Below are 19606 nucleotides of genomic sequence, written 5' to 3' on the forward strand. Positions count from 1 at the left end.
CAGGCATCCAGTGGTGATTACTCCACCAGAGGAGCGAGTAACACGACAGGATGTACGGTATTCGTGGGTAGTGCAATTAGTCCGTCTATGGATGGAAGGTCATATGATGGGACGCGCGGTATACATTGATAGTGCCATTACTCCATCTACGGGAGGAGGGGAATATGGATGTACGGATGTACAGCAACCAGTGGTAGTGCAACTATTCCACTTAAGGAAGTGGGAACGCGACAGGATGTACAGCGCCAGTGCGTGTCCGTGGAAGGGGGGGTTTCCAGTGGACTTGTTGCAGGGAAGTGCGGCAGTAACCGCATGAGGGTGAGCGCACATGCACTATTTTATTATTTATTTTATATAAATATATAGTCGTGTATTCGAAAACTGACAACCCTAGCCCCAACTCGAGGCAAGAAGGGGTTAATTTTAAACTACACAGCCATGTAATGGGGATGCCAGCCTCAGTAAGGTGACAGGCAAGTAAGGGTTTTTATTTTTTCTGGACAGAGGCTGGGGCCGGAGCTCAGGAAGCTCCTGGAGAAAGGAGACGTCTGGGAGTGAAGATTTCTCGCCTGGGGGAGAGTCCCCACCCACCAAACTCCAGGATGGAAGTTGCAGCCTAGTAGGCCGCAAAGCCGGGGACTCACGTAGGAGCGGGCCGACCGGAAGGACTTCCGGCTGGGAAGAACGGCTGTGGGATTCTCGAACCACAGACTGAGGAGACCTGGGACGGGCCAGGGTCACCTCTTCAGTCACTAGCACCAAGGTGGTAGTGAGGGTGGAGGGGGACTGCAGTAATGCAGGTGACCCCATGGCTGGTGGGATGCAGGGGAGCTGAGCCGCCCTGGTCCACTTTTGCCTTCTTGGGGGGAGGTCGGGGCGGTGAGGGGAACAGACACTGGCCTTCCTCCCCGGGTAAATAGGCAGGCCAGGCGTCTGTTTCCCGTACCTAAAGGGGAAAAAAAGGGAAAAATAACAAAACACAACGCCCTGCAAAGCAGGGAGGTCTGCCTCCTACAGACACTAAGCTAAAACTGATTAGCTAGGTGTAAGCAGAAGGGGTATAGCTGAGAGGCAGAGCTAACACTGTTTATGCCTAGTGGCGCCTCCTAGTGGCAGCAGCAGCTATACCCTATGGTCTCCTGTGTCCCACAATGATACGAGCGAGAAATATGCATTGGACATATAGTAAGTCCACCATTAAATTTCAATCATATTATACATAATTACTTATAACAGTAAATAAACAATTCCTCGACTGTGAGCTGAACGCCGCCACTATCTGAATGGCTGAACCCTTTCACTGCCAGGGGATTTGGTGCAATTTTTACACTTTTGACATACACAAATAAAGCCTGAATGATAAAAGTCATATTATGCCCTTATAGACACCTGGCACATTATCAAAATGCCACCAAGTGCAGACATCCAGATGGGGAGGGGGGGGGTTACTGGGGCAGGGGGTTTATTACTTTTCATGTAAAATGGTTGCATAATCATTTACTGTATATTTTTCTATTTTGTACAACTTTCATTGACATACTCTGTCAGATGGTGAACAATAAAAATAAAAAATAAATGCCACCAAGCGTTTTACATTCATGGGTGCCTTCATGTAATTTTGCCTCAAAGCAAAAAGCAATGTCCCCAAGAACATACAGCATCTTCATAAAATCCATGGAGTCATGGAGTTAATCAAATGGCCTCATTAGGGGTGATTGAAAGCACAGCCCTTTAGTAAAAAATAAAAATAAAGCCTCTTTAAATGGTGGGGGTGATAACATGAACAAAGGTTTCTGTACCACATCATTAGGGTCACAGGGGGCTGTAGGGGGGAGATTGAAGTATACAGGCTGGGATCCTTCTTCCTGCTGTCACTTGCAGATAGATTTTATTTAGGCCAGTGGTGATTGTTACACCTCTGATTAATGTCCAGGAACAAACAAAAAACGGCTAGGATTGACTCCTCCCCTGAGGAACAATGGGGAGGGGCCATATGTACCACAGCCTAAAGCAGATTTATAGAGCCATTGAACTGTTTCTTTATGTTGTATCTGTTCCTTCTACAACAACACAATGTTAACAAAATTTCTGGGACCTCATAACCATAATTATTAAATAGTGAGAAATGTCAAAGCTTAAATAGAAATAACTGTAATATCGTACTTTACTACTTACCTGGATTAAAAGGTATAAAAATCCAAAGGGCACAATAGCGATTGAGAACAGTGGCGTAGCAAACACAATCACCAGAATGGTCCCCAACACGTCCAGCATGCAGTTTAACCAAGTGCGCAAATAGTAATGGAAACGCTCGTCTATTACATAGATGTCCTATAATAAAACAGAAATACAATCATACATAGATTAATGTATATAAAAAAAGAAAAACAATGGCGGCACCGGAAGAACAACACAGAAAGGGTGCTATGTCCAGGGATGTAGCAGCTTACCCCGTCAATAGTAGATGAAAAACGGACAGCACTCCAGGTAAAAGTAGATGGTGTTTATTCACCCATGTGGATGGCAACGTTTCAGCTCATACAAGAGCCGCTTGACAAAGGCTCTTGTATGAGCTGAAACGTTGCCATCCACATGGGTGAATAAACACCATCTACTTTTACCTGGAGTGCTGTCCGTTTTTCATCTAGATTAATGTATATATATATATATAAATATACACACACACTATACTATAGTATACTTAGAAAATGCATCCACTTTAGGGCATAGTTAACAACGGCTATATATATATAAAAATATATCCAAGCTCACAAAAATTACTTATTGGAATTCGGGATGAGACATCTTCCTTCTCTCCAGCGCCCCCGCCCTCCCTGGCTGGTATCGTCCACATCATGCTATACATTCCTGTACAGCGTTTCGATGTGAGCGCTGACTGTGAGTGTGGTAGGAGCTACTGTCTTGTGACTGGGTGGCACGGCATCATTCTCTCTCAGCCGCCACCCCCTGGCTGCAGCGTCTTCCACCGTATACACAATGAGGTGTCAAGTCCCCCTCTGTAGGCCACTTACAGATAATATGAAAGAAGAACACTATGTAGAAATTCTGAATGGAGTTTTCAGCCTCCCTTCCCTAAATAATAACGTACAGTACCTGGGGACCCTCACCACTGAGACTGGTAGAGCCTCTCCTCCCCGCAGTTCTCTGGGTGCTGCCACTTACTATTATGTAACGCACAGACGCAGAGAGGACCCATCAGTGACAAAGATAACCAAGTGCGTGAGAATTTGGGGCAGTGGGAAAGCCAACTCCACCCAGTTCTTAGGCTGTGGACACCTTTTGAGGGCAGTTTTTCTATTGTTGTGTCACAGTTTTTCCTCTACAGCTTTCACTATTACTGCATCCGCAGCCTCGCTTTCTGCTTCACGGTGAATCCGTCCAAGAGCTGCTCTGACGGCTCCATCTGTAGACCTTATCTGTACGTTCGGCTAATAAAACACTTGTTATATCTAAATTCTTATTAGAATTCTGCTTATATGAATGTCTATGAGCTGTCAGAAGTTCAGAGATGAGGGCTACACATTGAGCCATCAGAGCAGCTCTCTGATGGATTCACTGTGAAGCAGAAAGCAACAGCCTGCAGATTCACTGAAAGTGAAGGCTGTAGCAGAAAAAGTGTTGAACATTTTTAATAAAGATCAATTGAAAAGGTGTCCAAAGCCTTTACGCTTTCAGGTGCACCCTTTTCAACCATTTATTACCACTGTAACTTTCATAATGCACAGGAATAAAAGCCCTGGTCTAGGGAGCAAAGGCAAATCCAATATTACCCCACGTCCTACCTTAGTAAATCGATTCAGTACTTGGCCCATTGGAGTCGTTTCAAAAAACTGGAGAGGGAGGTGGAGTATGTTGTCCAGCATCTGATTGTGTAGTAAACGGGAAGAACAGATGGTACCTCTTGTGATCACATAGGCCCCATAGCAGACAAAAATCCCTAAAACCATAGAAGAGACCTTGTACTATCCACACAGATTCATATTCACTATGTCGAGGTATCTCCCACAGAAAGAGAACTATCGAAGTAGGGACACCTATCCCACTGGAACCACACATGGATGGAGCTGGTTCACTTTAATGGGTGCTGTGCTGCAGTAACCAGCTTCATCCACTACATACGGATAGAGCTGTGTAGTTCCAGCGCCAACTTCAGCCACCAAAGCTACTGCAAAACAGCCGATTGGAGGGGTGCTGAGGGTTGGATGCCCAATATTCAGATATTAATGGCCTATCTTGAGGATAGGCCATCAATATTAAAGTACTGGAAAACCCCTTTAACAAGTAGCCAAACTATATGTATATATACACTGCTCAAAAAAATAAAGGGAACACAAAAATAACACATCCTAGATCTGAATTAATTAAATATTCTTCTGAAATACTTTGTTCTTTACATAGTTGAATGTGCTGACAACAAAATCACACAAAAATTAAAAAATGGAAATCAAATTTTTCAACCCATGGAGGTCTGGATTTGGAGTCACCCTCAAAATTAAAGTGGAAAAACACACTACAGGCTGATCCAACTTTGATGTAATGTCCTTAAAACAAGTCAAAATGAGGCTCAGTAGTGTGGGTGGCCTCCACGTGCCTGTATGACCTCCCTACAACACCTGTGCATGCTCCTGATGAGGTGGCGGACAGTCTCCTGAGGGATCTCTTCCCAGACCTGGACTAAAGCATCTGCCAACTCCTGGACAGTCTGTGGTGCAACGTGACGTTGGTGGATAGAGCGAGACATGATGTCCCAGATGTGCTCAATTGGATTCAGGTCTGGGGAACGGGCGGGCCAGTCCATAGCATCAATGCCTTCGTCTTGCAGGAACTGCTGACACACTCCAGCCACATGATGTCTAGCATTGTCTTGCATTAGGAGGAACCCAGGGCCAACCGCACCAGCATATGGTCTCACAAGGGGTCTGAGGATCTCATCTCGGTACCTAATGGCAGTCAGGCTACCTCTGGCGAGCACATGGAGGGCTGTGCGGCCCTCCAAAGAAATGCCACCCCACACCATTACTGACCCAATGCCAAACCGGTCATGGTGGAGGATGTTGCAGGCAGCAGAACGTTCTCCACAGCGTCTCAAGACTCTGTCACGTCTGCCACATGTGCTCAGTGTGAACCTGCTTTCATCTGTGATGAGCACAGGGCGCCAGTGGCGAATTTGCCAATCTTGGTGTTTTCTGGAAAATGCCAAACCTCCTGCACGGTATTGGGCTGTAAGCACAACCCCCACCTGTGGACGTCGGGCCCTCATATCACCCTCATGGAGTCTGTTTCTGACCGTTTGAGCAGACACATGCACATTTGTGGCCTGCTGGAGGTCATTTTGCAGGGCTCTGGCAGTGCTCCTGCTGTTCCTCCTTGCACAAAGGCGGAGGTAGCGGTCCTGCTGCTGGGTTGTTGCCCTCCTACGGCCTCCTCCATGTCTCCTGATGTACTGGCCTGTCTCCTGGTAGCGCCTCCATGCTCTGGACACTACGCTGACAGACACAGCAAACCTTCTTGCCACAGCTCGCATTGATGTGCCATGCTGGATAAGGTGCACTACCTGAGCCACTTCTGTGGGTTGTAGACTCCGTCTCATGCTACCACTAGAGTGAAAGCACCGCCAGCATTCAAAAGTGACCAAAACATCAGCCAGGAAGCATAGGAACTCAGAAGTGATCTGTGGTCACCACCTGCAGAACCACTCCTTTATTGGGGGTGTCTTGCTAATTGCCTATAATTTCCACCTGTTGTCTATCCCATTTGCACAACAGCATGTGAAATTGATTGTCACTCAGTGTTGCTTCCTAAGTGGACAGTTTGATTTCACAGAAGTGTGATTGACTTGGAATTACATTGTGTTGTTTAAGTGTTCCCTTTATTTTTTTGAGCAGTGTATATATATTTGTGCTCGGATCGGCTCATGCTGAGAGGGTACCCTACCTAAGCCTATACTCCACCCCCCCAACCTAGAAGCAGCAGAGTTATGCCGGAACTGCTTATCGAAGGGTAGCCTAAAGGGGGCTACCCCAATGATGAGACCTGAAAGAAGGGAGGGCTCCTGGGTGGGTTGAAATCGTTCGAACCGACAAGTGGGGGGAGGAGGGCCAGGTTTAAATAGTGAACGCCCCGCCTCCCCTCACACAAATGCGGCACTCTTAATTGCCTACCACTTGTGCTCGGATCGGCTCATGCTGAGAGGGTACCCTACCTAAGCCTATACTCCACCCCCCCTAACTAGAAGCAGCAGAGTTATGCCGGAACTGCTTATCGAAGGGTAGCCTAAAGGGGCCAAAAGAACCATGCATAGGAGTTAGAAAACTTGATAACAGAAACTACAGACCAAAACTCGAAAGCCAATGATATTTCGTATAAGGATCCGGGATATTACGCATGGAACACGCGGAACTGCGACGACCCAACCGTTTGATGACATGTACTGGCACCTAATGCATGGACGCCGTTGCTGCCGCGCCCATGCGGAAGGAATGTCCTGTGATCCAGCGAGGACCGACCCCTGAACCTGTCAACTAACCTGAATGTACGTAAGAAAGGCCGCGGTGGTTAGCCGGGCATTGCCTAGTTCGAGTACGGGAGAACATGCCGCTTGGACTAAATACTACGCAGCCAAGCCTCCAAGGCCTGCCCGGACACCATCTGCTGTCCGTGGGAAAGTATCTGACCGCCACTGGTTGCCCCGGCCGTGACGTCTTGGACGAGGCCAAGGTGAGGACATAGATGGACCCGCGCCGGATGAGCTGACCTTTCCGCAGGCACCCAGCCAGCGTATTGGTGCCCATGAGCTCGCCTGACCTGAGGAATCCATGGAAGGCCAGGTACAAGGCTGTTTCTACCAGAGCGCTAACCTGTGGCCCGAACGGTTTGCCCCTGCAGTTTGCCTGTCACGGCCTGAACAAGCTACCGGTAAATGGCTGACGCCCATGTCGTTTCACAACAGACATCTTGCGCAAACCCTTCAACGCCGCTTTGATCGGGTGGGCGGAGAAGAGTGACGGTAGGTCCGGATGTAGCCTGTACCAATGGTGCTGAATACCTGCCATGTATAGTTAACAATGCTATAGGACAAGTTTAATTGAGAGTGGCAAAAACCCTGACAAAGCCCAATAGGTGAGTGATAGGCCCCCTTTTTTTTTTTAATCTCCATGCGTGAGAGACTCTAATGGCGGAGTCCTGTGTGTAAACCTAAAGCGGAGAAGCCATGCGTGAGAGACTAATGGCGGAGCCATGCGTGAGAGACTAATGGCGGAGTCATATGTGTAAAACTAAAACGGAGAAGCTCTGCGTGAGGGACTCTAATGGCGGAGTCATATGTGTAAAACTAAAACGGAGAAGCCATGCGTGAGAGACTCAGATGGCGGAGTCATTTGTGTAACCTAAAACGGAGAAGCCATGCATGAGAGACTCTAATGGCGGAGTCATACGTGTAAACCTAAAACGGAGCAGCCATGCGTGAGAGATTCTAATGACGGAGTCACATGTGCCAACCTAAAACGGAGAAGCCATGCGTGAGAGACTAATGGCGGACTCGTATGTGTAAAACTCACATTGAGAAGCCATGCGTGAGAGACTCTAATGGCGGAGTCATATGTGTAACCTAAAACGGAGAAGCCATGCGTGAGAGACTCTAATGGCGGAGTCATATGTGTAAACCTAAAACGGAGAAGCCATGCGTGAGACTCAGATGGCGGAGTCATATGTGTGAACCTAAACGGAGAAGCCATGCGTGAGAGACTCTAATGGCGGAGTCATATGTGTAAACCTAAAACGGAGCAGCCATGCGTGAGAGATTCTAATGGCGGAGTCATATGTGCCAACCTAAAACGGAGAAGCCAGGCGTGAGAGACTCTAATGGCAGATCCGTATGTGTAAAACTCACATGGAGAAGCCATGCGTGAGAGACTCAGATGGCGGATTCATATGTGTAACCTAAAACGGAGAAGCCATGCGTGAGAGACTCATAAATGTATTTTTTTTTTTTTTTTTTTTTTTTTTTTTTCACTATCAACCACTTAAGCAGCTCCCGTATGGGCACAGCTCTGAGTATGAGCATGAAGAGCATGGTATAACGCAGATCACCTGCACGGACTAACTAACATCCTGTGCCTAAATAACCCCCTTGGAACCTAATGTACGGCCGGCAGCAGGAAGCCAGCCACCGCCTATGATCTGCTCCCCCTGACCGAGCCTAGTACTCCTTCCCCTGATCCCTGCCTACCTAACGGCACGGCGGCCCGTGCCAGACTTTATTGAAGATGAGGAGCCTTACCCCCCAGCCGTGTGGGGAGCTCACGCTGCTCCCTGGCAGAATGCACCAGTGCGGGGGAGCCCCCCTCCTCAGCTAGGGCCGACCCACCGCCGGCTGGACACTCGTACCGCGTGGGGAGCAGCGCCACTCCCTGGCAATGTGCACCGAATCAGAGGGAGCCCTTCCTTTACCGTGGGCCCCGGCCCCCGCTGGTTTGAACCGTGTGCCGCGTGAGGAGCCGCACAGCTCCCTGGCATTGTGCGCCGGTGCGGGAGTGCCCCCCCTCACCTAGGGGCTGGTTATTGTGACTGGAACCCGCTGGGAGACTGAAGCCTAACTGGACCTACCTGTGACCGTGAAGGCTGACCTCCCAGGCCGTGGCTGACCCACGTGCGTAGTCGTGACGCAACTACCCGTAGATGCCCACCCAGTGCCTGTAGTTAACGGGAGTGCGACCGAGTCTGTGGATGTGACCGACTAGCCCCTGTAGTCGTGAGGGGACCCTACATCGAGAGTAGCGGTAACGGACCATCGCCTGTAGACATGGTAGTATTACCTCATGAGTCTGTTGACATGAGACTAATGCCTGCAGTCGTGGCCGGTCTTAATAATGAGTCTGTAGTCGTAACGGATTTGTGCCTGCAGTCGTGGCAGGGCTTTAGAGCGGGTCTGTAGTCGTGACAGACTGATGCCTGCAGTCGTGGCAGGACTTTATAACGAGTCTGTAGTCGTGACAGACTGATGCCTGCAGTCGTGGCAGGGCTTTATAACGGGTCTGTAGTCGTGACAGACTGATGCCTGCAGTCGTGGCAGGGCTTTATAACGGGTCTGTAGTCGTGACAGACTGATGCCTGCAGTCGTGGCAGGGCTTTATAACGGGTCTGTAGTCGTGACAGACTGATGCCTGCAGTCGTGACAGGGCTTTAGAGCGGGTCTGTAGTCGTGACAGACTGATGCCTGCAGTCGTGGCAGGGCTTTATAAGGAGTCTGTAGTTGTGACAGACCTGGCAAAGCAACATTCCTATCTATACCATTATTATTATTTTTTCTTTTTTTCTTTTCCCCCCCACCAAAGGCCACGACTGTAGGCGCCACCCTGTAAGAGATGCGCCAGAGGCCTGGACATAATAGTCCACCATCCCCCGTCCCCCAAGCCTATGCAGGAGAAAAGAGGGGGTTGGCCCCCGCATGCACCACCCCTGACTCACCTGGCGGCCATGACAGCCACGAACCCCACAGTATCGTAAGTTAGCCCACCACCTGTGGACCTGAACAACCAAGAACAAACGTGTGAGTGAGCGCACGCCAGCTGGGCGACACTTCACTCATGCCACCGTTCCCTAGCTAACCACCGGATTATTGTGACTGCGCCCGAACCAACCCCCTGACTGACCGTATGGGCTTACGGGCGGCCCGGCTGCGTGAGCAAAGTGACGTGGCCAGCCCCCCTCCTTGAAGCCCTCTTTATATTTGATCCTTGAACATATTCCAAATTTTATTTAAATATATTTCTTTTTTTTTTTTTTTTTTTTTTATACTCCTGCCTTAGTACCTAGCCACTGTGCCTGAGCAGAGGAGCCCTGCACCAAGACTGCAGTACCAGTATGGGCCTGTAGGTGTCGACCATCCCCAGGCCTCTCTCAAGCCAGGACCTGCTGGAGCGCAGCAAGCCAGTGATTCCCTTCTAGGTTAGAATTAACCATTGAAATCCTAACTTGTTATACAGTGCACATGTCTGAGTATCTGCTTATCTCGTCTTGCCTGAGTTTGGCGCAGTAAAGAAGACGAGTTTATTCTGCAGCGGATTCCTAGACATGACTGAAAGTCACATAAGCATGTCCACCTTCACAGCCTCGCTAATTGTAATTACCAGGAGAACGTGCATCAGGATCGGCTGCGAGGGATTTGCGCTCCGCCATGTGGAACATCGCTTCCGTCCCCTGATCCTGCAGCTGGACCTCCGCTTACTGATTGCAGCTAATGAATAGATCCCTGTGTGAGCGGACGGCGTTTTCCTCTACGGCGGAACGTTCTGATACGGGAGTGAGTGATATATAACGCTGCGTCGTGGAGCCGACGGCCGGCGTGACCGATGCTCAGGGTATGCGAGCGGACGTCGTGACCCGTCGCTGCTGAGCCACAGGTGAGGGGTGCCTGCCTGGGGGACGCTGCATGTGGGAGCGGGGGTGCTTAGCGCAGGGCCTGGAGCGGATCGGGGTGCCTGTCTCGGGGTGCCGGAAGCGATCGGGAGTGCGGGCAGTCTCCAGCGCAGCTGGGGACCGGCGGCACGCTCGACAGCCCCACATGTTATACATAGCGAGACGGGTGTGCAAGCCACCCTGCCTACCTAATCACCGTAGCGACGAGCTCGACGCAGCCGATCCCCCGATCCTCCAGTGACGCATGCCCTTCTCTGGCACCAACCCACAAGCCGATTCGAAATCGTTCGAACCGACAAGTGGGGGGAGGAGGGCCAGGTTTAAATAGTGAACGCCCCGCCTCCCCTCACACAAATGCGGCACTCTTAATTGCCTACCACATATATATATATATATACAGTGGGATGCGAAAGTTTGGGCAACCTTGTTAATCGTCATGATTTTCCTGTATAAATCGTTGGTTGTTACGATAAAAAATGTCAGTTAAATATATCAAATAGGAGACACACACAAGTGAAATGAAGTTTATTGGATTTACAGAAAGTGTGCTATAATTGTTTGAACAAAATTAGGCAGGTGCATAAATTTGGGCACTGTTGTCATTTTATTGATTCCAAAACCTTTAGAACTAATTATTGGAACTCAAATTGGCTTGGTAAGCTCAGTGACCCCTGACCTACATACACAGGTGAATCCAATTATGAGAAAGAGTATTTTAGGGGGTCAATTGTAAGTTTCCCTCCTCTTTTAATTTTCTCTAAAGAGTAGCAACATGGGGGTCTCAAAACAACTCTCAAATGACCTGAAGACAAAGATTGTTCACCATCATGGTTTAGGGGAAGGATACAGAAAGCTGTCTCAGAGATTTCAGCTGTCTGTTTCCACAGTTAGGAACATATTGAGGAAATGGAAGACCACAGGCTCAGTTCAAGTTAAGGCTCGAAGTGGCAGACCAAGAAAAATCTCAGATAGACAGAAGCGACGAATGGTGAGAACAGTCAGAGTCAACCCACAGACCAGCACCAAAGACCTACAACATCATCTTGCTGCAGATGGAGTCACTGTGCATCGTTCAACCATTCAGCGCACTTTACACAAGGAGATGCTGTATGCGAGAGTGATGCAGAGGAAGCCTTTTCTCCGCCCACAGCACGAAAAGTGCCGCTTGAGGTGGGCTAAAGCACATTTGGACAAGCCAGCTTCATTTTGGAATAAGGTGCTGTGGACTGATGAAACTAAAATTGAGTTATTTGGCCATAACAAGGGGCGTTATGCATGGAGGAAAAAGAACACAGCATTCCAAGAAAAACACCTGCTACCTACAGTAAAATATGGTGGTGGTTCCATCATGCTGTGGGGCTGTGGGGCCAGTGCAGGGACTGGGAATCTTGTCAAAGTTGAGGGACGCATGGATTCCACTCAGTATCAGCAGATTCTGGAGACCAATGTCCATGAATCGGTGACAAAGCTGAAGCTGCGCTGGGGCTGGATCTTTCAACAAGACAACGACCCTAAACACTGCTCAAAATCCATTAAGGCATTTATGCAGAGGAACAAGTACAACGTTCTGGAATGGCCATCTCAGTCCCCAGACCTGAATATAATTGAAAATCTGTGGTGTGACTTAAAGAGAGCTGTCCATGCTCGGAAGTCATCAAACCTGAATGAACTATGATGTTTTGTAAAGAGGAATGGTCCAAAATACCTTCAACCAGAATCCAGACTCTCATTGGAAACCTACAGGAAGCGTTTAGAGGCTGTAATTTCTGCAAAAGGAGGATCTACTAAATATTGATTTCATTTCTTTTTGTGGTGCCCAAATTTATGCACCTGCCTAATTTTGTTTAAACAATTATAGCACACTTTCTGTAAATCCAATAAACTTCATTTCACTTCTCAAATATCACTGTGTGTGTCTCCTATATGATATATTTAACTGACATTTTTTATCGTAACAACCAACGATTTATACAGGAAAATCATGACGATTAACAAGGTTGCCCAAACTTTCACATCCCACTGTATATATATATATATATATATACACACACAGTATGTATATATACATACACATATGTTTTGGGGTGTTTGCCCTTCAGCAATGCAGAGTGGGATTCTGGGTGAGATACCTTGCATGCAGTTTAGGAAGAAGTACTGGACGCTCCTTCACTGGTCTTCTGGTTACCCATCCTGTAAACTTGAGGATGAACACAGTCACGTGTGCCGCTGCAGCCAATGACTGGTCTCAGCAGTGACCTGTCCCCAAGCAGCACATTGTGGCTTGGTCACTTGCTACTTGGGGACAGGTCACTGCTGAGACCAGTCATTGGCTGCAGCGGTGCACGTGACCCTATGTCCAGCAGTTTATAGTATGGGCCAATGAAGGGAGCTGGAACAGTGGGGAGCAGGTGCGAATGAGCATTTTTTCAACAGGTATAACATGCTGCAGGGATCTGTTAAAAAAGCCTCAAAGCTGCACAACCCCTTTACGGTGGCCACCTGTGTATAGAGAATTAGTGACAATGCTGCACTATAGAGGTTGCTATATGGCTTGGCTATTCTCCCTTGTCATGTTCCACGGCTTAAAGGGGTTGTCCGGGTTCAGAGCTGAACTCAGACATTTCCTCTTTTTCACCCAGACAGCCCCTCTGAAACGAATCCCACTGAATCGCACAGGGCAAGGGCTTTTTCATTAGATCCAGTGACATACCGTGTCTCTACTGTAAAACAGCCTAGGGTAGCGCTAAAGCCATTAGTGCCGGTAACATCACCGGGAACACTGCTAGGAGGAAGCCTCCACCTAGCAGCGTAAAAAATATAAGCAAACAGCCCTTCCTGCGCGATTCAGCAAAGGGCAAGAGAGAGCATCGGAGCATTAAATGGGCTGTCTGGGTGAGAACGGGGATATGTCCGGTTTCAGCTCTGAACCTGGACAACGCCTTTAAAAAGTCGAACACTGACTCATAGGGAGCCACTTCCAGAAGGTGGCCCTAGCTAGACGTTCTCTTTCTCTGGGAGAGACCTCTTTGCGTATGGAGCATTGCCAAGTCTCCTTACGCAACTGGTCTCCTTAAAAGGGGTCATCCCACGAAAAGTATTACCTTACAATGAATAAGGCATTTCAAATGAAGCATTAGTGCAATATAGATGAAATGACAGTCCTGCATTCAGAGGTGGACTACCGTGCTCAGTAGCTTCCCTTCCTCAGTATAGTGATCTCATAGTGAGGAAGATGAAGCAACCCAGACAATGTACAGCGCTGGGCTTCGTGTCGGAGAGAAGACTGCAGCACTACTGCAAACCCAGGTGCCTTCTCAAACAGCTGATGGGTGGGGGTGCCAGGAGTCAGAATAGACAACCCCTTTAAAGGATAACTGTCACATTTAGACCCTAATTTCAATTTTCATATATGTAGTTACTAATAACATGATATTCCAGAATCAGTTACTATTAGACTGACTTACCCCATATTTAATAAGATTCAGCCCTTAGCAACCAGTCTGCATAAAACTGCAATTTCACTATTCAGTTAAGATGGCCGCCATTGCCCTCACCCTGAGGCTAATCCCGCCTGCCCTCACTAGCCAGTAACAATAGCCCCCCAAAAGTCAGTAACCAGAGCCTTCCCCCCTAAAGGGTTAATCTCCTGCAGCACAAAGGGGTCCTCTTACCACGTGTTGCTTTCATTTATACACTGAGCAGACGGCAGATCTCCCTTCCCTGGTCTGCGCTGCTCCAACTCTACTTCTCCAGCTCTGCTGTGTGAGGGAGCGTCTGCCAAGCGCAGGGACAGGGAGAAGTGCACACAGCCCAGGCACTGTTATCAGCTGCTGGGGAGGACCTGGCTTTAATCATTTCCTTACAGTCCCTGGCTGTCAGTAATATGAGCCTGCACGCTGCGTGCTCCGTCCTTCAACAGATAGACGGACCATGCCTAGCAACCCTATTTTAAGCACAGGTAAAAGTAGGCAGTACAGGGAACAAAAATGTGGAATTAAGGGGTAATTGAATACACAGTGAAAAGTTGATATAGGGCCACCAAGGAGATATTAATCACCACAATCCAATACTCCAAAAAAAATTATAATACGACAGTTAGACTTTAACACCAACCTTAGTTCATTGGCAACTATAAGTATACTATATATACAATTTTTTTCTGTATAAAAGCAGGAAAATAAGAAAAAAATTATTTTTTCTTTTTAGATCTCAGATCAGACCCCCAATCTTCATCAGACCTCAGATCAGACAAAAAATAAATAAAGCAACTCACCGCTCCTACTCCAGATGGCGCTGCCACTCAGGAGATCCAAAGCACTCTTCCTGCTGTGCTGTGTCAGGTCATAGTGATTGCTTACACGTACTATGGGTTAGATCAGGCATGCTCAACCGATGACCCTCCAGCTGTTGCAAAACTACAACTCCCAGCATGCCCGAACAGCCTACAGGTATCAGCCAACAGCAGGGCATGTGGGAGTTGTGGTTTTACAACAGCTAAAGGGCTGCAGGTTGAGCATGCCTGGTTTGATTTATCAAGCTGGTGTAAAGTAGAACTGGCATAGTTGCTATAGCAACCAATCATATTCCACCTTTCATTTTTCAGAGTTCCTTTGGAAAATGAAAGGTGGAATCTGATTGGTTGCACAGCACGGCGCCCGGAGCAGACCAGGAAGCAGTGATTAATAGTAGCGCTAGCAGCGCTACACTCACCGATCCTACTGTACTAATGAGCACATAATTAAAGCGCTCGTTAGTATTCACTTTATAAGTGGAAAAAAGTGTGTCTTATAGAGTGAAAAATACCGTTATATGTGTTATTATTTATATGTATATTTCAGATTTGTATACGCTCCTCACTTCATTTATTTATAGCTGGTAAATCTAATATTATACAAAGAAAAAACACAGCGGATGTAGTGGATGCGAATCCTCCCGAACCGTCGGCTCTAAGTCCAAGAAGAGGCCGCACTCCTGCTCATGCCTCATAAAGGCCTCAGTCAGTTGGGCTGAAACGTCGCAGTTGGCGGAATAAAAGTGGGTCCACCACCCTTTACTTGACCTGTAGTGCCGCCTCTTCTGTTTTTTTTTGGTAAATCTGAGATAAACTGTATTCAATATCCATATTTTAGAGGTACATTTTTGGAATGTGTTACCATTATAAAGTTACCATTATATAAGTCAAAAGCAACTTACTGTACTTAGACTACTACAGATAATACAAGACCACAACCGTCGTTTTATGCACAGCGTAACATATCATTCCATTACCTTGCAGAAATCCCAGCACCCCATAGACGCCAAGTCTACTGTCCCTCAGCTCTGTCTGTTCTTTCACTTCTTTGGCCTCGGTGGTCCATTTACTAAGCCATACATTTTGTCCTATGGCCATTGCATTTTGTCCAACATATGCTATGATGGTGAAGCAGACCCAAGACCATCCAAAAGCCTGCAGGTACTTCTTCACCACTGACATCTTCATCTAGAAACCAGACAACAGACATAAAAAAGGACATTTATTAGAATGCACCAACAGATTGATTTCGAGCTTAACGACCATATGCATAGAGTTTCTCCAGATTTGTCCTGTCGTCCTCCCCAAACCAAATATCTGGATGAGCTTTTAGAGGTTGCCATCATGCAATCGGCCGACAGCTATCTTTCCCCATCCCCCATACATGGTCATGCATACATGTGTTGTGAATGGGGAGCAAGCAGAAAGTTGATAACAGAATTCTCTGGTGGCTGCATATTTCCCTGAGAAGAAAGGATGAGCCATGTTGAAATATAAATGCCTGATCCATATCGGCTCCATCATCTGCCATCAGGGTGGAGTACACATTAGAAGGTCGGCTGGTCCCATCGAAATCACCTGGTTCACCAATGTTTATCTAATACGTATGGACAGCTTCAGGCTCTGTTCACAACTGCATTGTGGTCTTGGTTTATATCACAAACCACAGCGCGGTGTCAGAATTGGATATCGCCAGCCCCGTCATACATCTAATGTGTATGGCCACCTTTAATGCTGGACATGGGACCACATCAGATTTATTCTTTAAGGCCCCTTTCACACGGGCGAGTATTCCGCGCGGATGCGCGCACACGAGCGGTGATTTTCACACATCACTTGTGCGTTGCGTGAAAATCGCAGCATGCTCCTCTTTGTGCGTTTTTCACGTAACGCAGGCCCCATAGAAATAAATGGGGTTGCGTGAAAATCGCAAGCATCCGCAAGCAAGTGCGGATGCGGTGCGATTTTCACGCACGGTTGCTAGGAGACGATCGGGATGGGGACCCGATCATTATTATTTTCCCTTATAACATGGTTATAAGGGAAAATAATAGCATTCTGAATACAGAATGCATAGTACAATAGGGCTGGAGGGGTTAAAAAAAAATAATAATAATTTAACTCCCCTTAACCACTTCAGCCCCCAGTGCTTAAACACCCTGAAAGACCAGGCCACTTTTTACACTTCTGACCTACACTACTTTCACCGTTTATTGCTCGGTCATGCAACTTACCACCCAAATGAATTTTACCTCCTTTTCTTCTCACTAATAGAGATTTCATTTGGTGGTATTTCATTGCTGCTGACATTTTTACTTTTTTTTGTTATTAATCGAAATTTAACGATTTTTTTGCAAAAAAATGACATTTTTCACTTTCAGTTGTAAAATTTTGCAAAAAAAACGAGATCCATATATAAATTTTGCTCTAAATTTATTGTTCTACATGTCTTTGATAAAAAAAAAATGTTTGGGTAAAAAAAAAAAATGGTTTGGGTAAAAGTTATAGCGTTTACAAACTATGGTACAAAAATGTGAATTTCCGCTTTTTGAAGCAGCTCTGACTTTCTGAGCACCTGTCATGTTTCCTGAGGTTCTACAATGGCCAGACAGTACAAACACCCCACAAATGACCCCATTTCGGAAAGTACACACCCTAAGGTATTTGCTGATGGGCATAGTGAGTTCATAGAACTTTTTATTTTTTGTCACAAGTTAGCGGAAAATGATGATTTATTTATTTATTTTTTTCTTACAAAGTCTCATATTCCACTAACTTGTGACAAGAAAAAAAAACTTCCATGAACTCACTATGCCCATCAGCGAATACCTTGGGGTGTCTTCTTTCCAAAATGGGGTCACTTGTGGGGTAGTTATACTGCCCTGGCATTCTAGGGGCCCAAATGTGTGGTAAGGAGTTTGAAATCAAATTCTGTAATAAATGGCTGGTGAAATCCGAAAGGTGCTCTTTGGAATGTGGGCCCCTTTGCCCACCTAGGCTGCAAAAAAGTGTCACACATGTGGTATCTCCGTATTCAGGAGAAGTTGGGGAATGTGTTTTGGGGTGTCATTTTACATATACCCATGCTGGGTGAGATAAATATCTTGGTCAAATGCCAACTTTGTAAAAAAAAATGGGAAAAGTTGTCTTTTGCCAAGATATTTCTCTCACCCAGCGTGATCACCACAGTCATTGATCACGCTCCTGTAAGGCTCCATTCAGATGTCCATATGCGTTTTGCGGATCCGATCCATCTATCAGTGGATCCGTAAAAATCATGCGGACATCTGAATGGAGCTTTACAGGGGGGTGATCAATGACAGGGGGGTAATCAATGACAGGGGGGTGATCAGGGAGTCTATATGGGGTGATCACCACAGTCATTGATCACGCCCCTGTAAGGCTCCATTCAGACGTCCGTATGCGTTTTGCGGATCCGATCCATCTATCAGTGGATCCGTAAAAATCATGCGGACATCTGAATGGAGCTTTACAGGGGGGTGATCAATGACAGGGGGGTAATCAATGACAGGGGGGTGATCAGGGAGTCTATATGGGGTGATCACCACAGTCATTGATCACGCCCCTGTAAGGCTCCATTCAGACGTCCGTATGCGTTTTGCGGATCCGATCCATCTATCAGTGGATCCGTAAAAATCATGCGGACATCTGAATGGAGCTTTACAGGGGGGTGATCAATGACAGGGGGGTAATCAATGACAGGGGGGTGATCAGGGAGTCTATATGGGGTGATCAGGGGTGATCAAGGGTGAATAAGGGGTTAATAAGTGACAGGGGGGGGGGGGGTGTAGTGTAGTGGTGCTTGGTGCAACATATTACTGAGCTACCTGTGTCCTCTGGTGGTCGATCCAAACAAAGGGGACCACCAGAGGACCAGGTAGTAGGTATATTAGACGCCGTTATCAAAACAGCGTCTAATATACCTGTTAGGGGTTAAAAAAAAATCACATCTCCAGCCTGCCAGCGAACGATCGCCGCTGGCAGGCTGGAGATCCACTCGCTTACCTCCCGATCCTGTGAATAGGAAATCTCGCGTCTCGCGAGAGGACGCACTGGCGCGTCCAGCCAGAAGAGCAGGGCCGCCGCAAAGACGCAATCCTGCGTACGGCGGTCCTGAGGAGGTTAATCCACTTGCTTGCGCAGCCCAGCTTCTCTTCTGTCTTCTTTTTTGCTGTGTGCTGGAAAAGGACCTGTGGTGACGTCACTCCGGTCATCACATGGTCCGTCACATGATCTTTTACCATGGTGATGGATCATGTGATGGACCATGTGATGACCGGAGTGACGTCACCACAGGTCCTTTTCCTGCACACAGCAAAAAAGAAGACAGAAGAGAAGCCGGGCTGCGCGAGCAAGTGGATTAAGAGGAGTTAAATTATTATTATTTTAACCCCTCCAGCGCTATTTTACTTTGCATTCTGTATTCAGAATGCTATTATTTTCCCTTATAACCATGTTATAAGGGAAAATAATACAATCTACAGAACACCGATCCCAAGCCCGAACTTCTGTGAAGAAGTTCAGGTTTGGGTACCAAACATGCGCGATTTTTCTCACGCGAGTGCAAAACGCATTACAATGTTTTGCACTCGCGCGGAAAAATCGCGCATGTTCCCGCAACGCCCGTGTGAAAGAGGCCTAAGAGTAACCTATCACTTTGAATATGGTGTCTAATCTGTGGTCAGGATCAGAAGGAGCTAAGCAGACTGATATATCATTTCATGTGAAAAGATTGAGTATAAGGCCTCATGTACACGACAGTTGTTCTGGTCCGCATCCGAGCTGCAGCTCCGTTGCTCCGTTCTGTGGCCCCGCAAAAAAAATATAACATGTCCTATTCTTGTCCGTTTTGCGGAC

General features: G+C 47.2%; 1 protein-coding gene across 1 annotated transcript in view; it reads right to left on the bottom strand.

The window, feature by feature from the left end:
* LOC120994569 (multidrug resistance-associated protein 1-like) overlaps positions 1-19606 on the bottom strand; it is a 126235-nt gene that overhangs the window by 34536 nt on the left and 72093 nt on the right. Inside the window, exons 18-20 of the mRNA XM_040423230.1 lie at positions 15706-15916; positions 3804-3958; positions 2176-2331 (exon numbers count right to left, since the gene is read on the bottom strand). Of these exons, the coding sequence (XP_040279164.1) occupies positions 2176-2331; positions 3804-3958; positions 15706-15916 (522 nt within the window). The remainder of the gene's footprint in view (positions 1-2175; positions 2332-3803; positions 3959-15705; positions 15917-19606) is intronic.

This window comes from Bufo bufo, chromosome 3, assembly GCF_905171765.1.
Source record: "Bufo bufo chromosome 3, aBufBuf1.1, whole genome shotgun sequence".
Lineage (NCBI taxonomy): Eukaryota > Metazoa > Chordata > Amphibia > Anura > Bufonidae > Bufo > Bufo bufo.